At 33.7% G+C, this 5,000-nt stretch overlaps 3 protein-coding genes across 5 annotated transcripts in view; 2 read left to right on the top strand and 1 right to left on the bottom strand.

Moving 5' to 3' along the window:
• Positions 1-2,247, top strand: part of LOC113807226 (store-operated calcium entry-associated regulatory factor) — an 8,952-nt gene extending 6,705 nt beyond the window's left edge. For all 3 annotated transcript variants that reach the window (XM_027358435.2, XM_027358434.2, XM_070121881.1), the window contains exon 4: positions 1-2,247. This exon is cut by the window's left edge and continues 127 nt beyond it. In XM_027358435.2, coding sequence (XP_027214236.1) covers positions 1-579 — 579 coding nt within the window. In that variant the 3' untranslated portion in view covers positions 580-2,247.
• The window catches only part of LOC113823313 (YEATS domain-containing protein 2), a gene marked incomplete in the record, with an annotated part of 128,433 nt that overhangs the window by 71,173 nt on the left and 52,260 nt on the right, over positions 1-5,000 (top strand).
• Positions 2,058-5,000, bottom strand: part of LOC113807223 (zinc finger CCHC-type and RNA-binding motif-containing protein 1) — a 9,220-nt gene continuing 6,277 nt past the window's right edge. The window contains exon 5 of the mRNA XM_070121882.1: positions 2,058-4,141. Coding sequence (XP_069977983.1) covers positions 4,004-4,141 — 138 coding nt within the window. The 3' untranslated portion in view covers positions 2,058-4,003. The remainder of the gene's footprint in view (positions 4,142-5,000) is intronic.

The following is a 5,000-nucleotide window of genomic DNA, read 5'->3' as shown; positions in this document are numbered from 1 at the left end:
ACACATAACTATTATCCAAACCAGAATCAGCACAGTGGCAGCAATTATGGCTGGTCTTATCAGAACCAGGGGAAGGAAAAACTGTCAAGTGCAAGTTACTTTGCAGACTTGATTGTATATGTAGCCATTGGACTTATGTGTTATGCATTTTACAAGACGTGCATTGGGTCCAACCGTCAACAAGGACAAGATGCCTACAGCACAACAAATAATGATTATCCTGCTGGAGGCGGAGGTGGAGGATATGGTTGGTTTGGTGGAAACACCCACCCCACAGCTCCACCTCCTCCTGCTGGTTTTCACCCAGGGTACACTGATGATGCCTCATGTCACAGGAACCGGACAGGTCATGGAGGTAATGGTGGAGGCTTTTGGACAGGGGCTGTTACAGGTGGATTACTTGGCTACATGTTTGGTAACCGAGGTGGTCAACAGAATTATGCGAACAGGAGAGGGGGAGGATGGGGTAGTGGGGGAAGTGGCTTTTCTGGTGGAGGTGGCTTCTCCGGTGGATTTGGGGGTGGTGGGTCCACTGGCACCCGAACAGCCTCAGGCTTTGGTGGAACAAGCCGTAGGTAGATATTGCCCTTTGTGTTCATGTGACATTTTGTTTTTCATGTTTATTTCGGATAGATGTAGGTTACATTATCTCTCAGATTTAATTAGATCAAAAATATGTTGGATTATTTAATGTGATTATCAACTTTTTGAGTGTTGATTGATGCTGCTGTAATATGTGACTTTTTATACTTGTAATGCATATGTGTGTATAATGAAGAGCACTTGATTAGTAACACCATCTAACATGTTTTTGTTGTTTTGAATAAACAAAAAATGAAAGAAGTTTGTATTTGGATCTCAGGTTGCATGAATGTGATATTTATTTACTTCTTTAATAGTTCTACCTAGGAAATATATTTTGACTTTTGTAAGAGAAACTGGAAGAAGGTATATCCATCTATATCAAAGTCAGCTAAGTGAAAATGAAAAAAAAATATTGAGATTTCAGTACTCCCAACTTACACCTTAAAAAGAAAAAAAAAATTGTAAAGCAGATTTCACATACAAGATATCTAATTTTGCATGAGATGTAACCCATTTACACTGAAATGATGTACTATGATGTCCTAACATGTCATGGTAGACTATTTTCTGTATGGGGATGACGTATTCATGTTATTTATAATGAAGTCTGCTCTAAGTTATGCCCACTATAGACGTGTGCTTGTTTGGCCTGATGTATTTACCCCATAAAAATAAGATTGAAGCCTCTTTTTAGCCTTATCAAAAAACAAAATTATAGTCACAATCAAGAGCATAGAAAGTGGATTAATTTTGTTTCCCTTGTTTCTGATTTTGCCTTCGAGTAGCTGACACTGCATGTAACCTGATGCTTTATTTATTATGGCACTGGAGATTATATACTTTGCTGAATGTAGGTATTCATGAATGTTATTCTGGAGAAGTAAAAATATCAGACCAAGATATCAGCTGTTCAGAAGAAAGGAAGAAACATATATACTTTTTTGTTACCAAGATTTTTTTGTGTGATTACTTTGATGTATGTTTAAGTATGCTTTGGACTTTGTTTCAGGCTACTAAAGCTTTACTCTGGTACATGTGATTTGTTCTTTAGGTTCTTTTGTATGTGCAAGGCTTTCTGATTAGTTCTGATGTCTTTGCTATTCACAAATTAGTTCATTATATTTGAAAGTATGTGACACACTATACCAATTCCTTTCCAGTTAACTGTTCAATGATGTTTCAAATATACCACAAGATTTTGGAACTTCTCACCTATTAGTGAACTCCTTTTCATATATTAGATTTTTTTTTTTTTTAACCGACACCTAGTTATAGGCTCAACAGGCGAGATGCTGGTAAAAACCCTTTTTGTTTAGCTTATTTAATTCTTTGTTTATTTTTTCAAGGTAAAAGAGAAGTTGGATAACCCAGTATAACTGTACATATATATTTTTTTTAGTAATTATATTGGATATTCCTCTCTATTTTGACTTTTCATCTAAATGGAAAAAATGATCAAACACTTGTATGTATTTAGTTTTTTTTGTAGTTTAATATAATATGGGAATTGGAAGTTTAACTTAGCTTTTTAGAGAGAAAGCAAGAAAGGTGCTGTTTTACAAAGGTGTTTTATTCAAGCACGCATTATGGTATGTCTTATTAAGAATGAAACTTATTTATCTGGTTTGTAAAAGGGATTTTGTAAATAAAGTAATAAAAAGATGAATTTGGATATTTTTCCTTGTAAAAAAAAAAAAAAAAAAAATCCTTGTTTTAAAACTAGAGCTAGCATCCCAGTTTCCTTGCTGTACTGACATATTGAGATGCAAATTTTGAACTTTATATAAATCTACACTACATGACAAAATATTATGGTTTATTTTCCTATGGTCCAAATATAATCAAATCAGCATTAATTGTAGTTAATAAATACATCTTCCCTCTCTTGCCCACATTTTCAAATTGTGGATGTATATTTTTTATTGAAAAAGAAAGGTTCTAGGTAATTAGTACACTATGAAAATCTGGTGAACTAGTAAAATAAAGAACCTGCTTTCTTTACTCAAACTGTGAGACTAGAAAAATATTTCACAGAATAATGATAAGATTCATATTTTGGCTAATTAAGAAATTTCTAAAGCAATTTCTGTTTCTTTATTTTAAATGTATATAATACATACATACATACATACATACATACACACACACACACACACACACACACACGAACACACACACACACACACACACGAACACACACTCACACGAACACACACACACACACGAACACACACACACACACGAACACACACACACACACACACACACACACACGAACACACACACACACACGAACACACACACACACTTGCATACAAGTTATGGGAACATATCTGAAAGAAAAAAAAAAAAAAAAAAAAAAAACTAGTGGATAATGAGTATATATAGACATATGTATATAAATGCAATTTCAGCATCAACGTAGTTAAAATGATTAAGAAAATATTAACATTTAGAATGAGTAATGGACAAGGTTTACAAGAAAGATATACCTATAGGCATAATAGGGTAGATTTTACAGAAATTTTAGTCAGATATCTGCATAAAGGGATTAAGTGGAAACACATAATGGCCAGAAAATTATATACAGTGCTTCTCAATGAAGAGGTTCTGTATTCATTGTAAATCACTTTGTATAGTTGCTACAAATAATAATGATACAGTCATATAAAAGGAAACACAGCCATAGTATGAATGTTTTTGAGTGTAATGTTTGAAATTGTCAATAGTTCCTTATCAGACAAATAACAAAAAAATATCCCTTTCGGTCGATCGTCTGGTGAGGGACTCTTGACAAGTTTGATAAGTTAATTTCAGAATTACATAATTTGCAATCTTATTCCAGTAACCAACCTCCCTTTTAGTACTCATATCCAGCTAGTTTATAAATAAATTCATATATTGTTTTCCACCTAACATGTTTATTTGTAGTTTGATACATTTTCTTAAAATATATTAATAAATAAAATGTGCAAATAATATACTTCAACAATAAAAGATACATAAAATAAAACACTTCATTTATATAAAAATCATTCAGTCCAGGGAACCTTATGATAATCAATGTTAAAATATATAAATATATATCCTTTATAGCGAATTTTACAAGATCATCTATAATTTTTAGAAGAACAAGCTGAGAAAATAAGGAAACAAAAGCAGAAAGAAAAAAAGGGAACAGAAATAAAAAAATAAAAAAGGACACATTTACAAAATCAAATTCACATCTCCATTTCTATTTGTACTCTGATTCTTATTACCAAAAGATTAACTTCACAGCCTCAGCTCCTAGCTCACATTCTCTCACATTGCACACATAGGCTCAATGACGAAAGTACAGAAGTTAGGATCCAAAATGACAATAAAATTACAGCATTATCCCAAAATCTGACCAATCGCTGCCACAATCACTGCTATTTTAGTCATCGCTCAGTTCCTCTTCATCACTAAAGTAGGAGGACTGCTTTATCTTCGCTCGATGAACCCCTGGCTCGCATTTGGAATATTCTCCAGCTGCAAGTCTACTTTGGAATTCTTCTGCTTCTCTTAGTTCTTGCTGTAAATGGAAGAAGTATCGTGAGTCATTCATATATCTAATGAGCAGAATACTTTCTCTAATAAATGTTTGTCTTCGGATAATTATTCTATTTGCTGCCAACCTTATACAGTTTAACCAATACACACACACACACACACACACACACACACACACACACACACACACACACACACACACACACACACACATACATATATACACACACACACATATACACACACACACACATATATACACACACACACATAGAAAACTACTATGGAAATTAGATAGGAGTGAAAGGCAAACTCCTCAAATGGATGAAAGACTTTCTTCATGAAAGACATATGAACACAGTAATTAGAGGGAAGCATTCTACAAGGCAAAGAGTAACCAGCAGAGTTCCTCAAGGATCAGTCTTGGTGCAGATTATCTTTACTATTTTTGTCAATGACTTGGCATCGAACAAAAGCCCAGGTAGTTACCTGAATATTTTTGCAGACAACACGAAAATATGAAAACTGATAACTGACAATGCCTCATGCCAATGCCTCCAAAGAAACATCAAGAATTTATTCATATTGAATTGTACTTGGAAAATGGAATTCAACACCAGTAAATGCCACGTAGTTTGATTTAGAGAAAGTAGAAATCACCCACAGTTCCAATACAAATTAGAAGATGCAATATCAAACACAGCTGACAGGGAAAAAGACTTTGGGGTAATCATAAACATAAACCTAAGCCTATATGATCATAAAAATGAAAAGGTCTATAAAATGATAAGACTGATTGCCAAAATGAGGAGGGCATTTGTGCATGTGGACAAAGGTATTGTAAAGATCATTATAGTAATCTTACAACCTAATCTAGGTAC

The sequence above is a fragment of the Penaeus vannamei genome, chromosome 5 (genome assembly GCF_042767895.1).
Source record: "Penaeus vannamei isolate JL-2024 chromosome 5, ASM4276789v1, whole genome shotgun sequence".
Taxonomy (NCBI): domain Eukaryota; kingdom Metazoa; phylum Arthropoda; class Malacostraca; order Decapoda; family Penaeidae; genus Penaeus; species Penaeus vannamei.
This window is presented reverse-complemented; position numbering and strand designations above follow the sequence as displayed.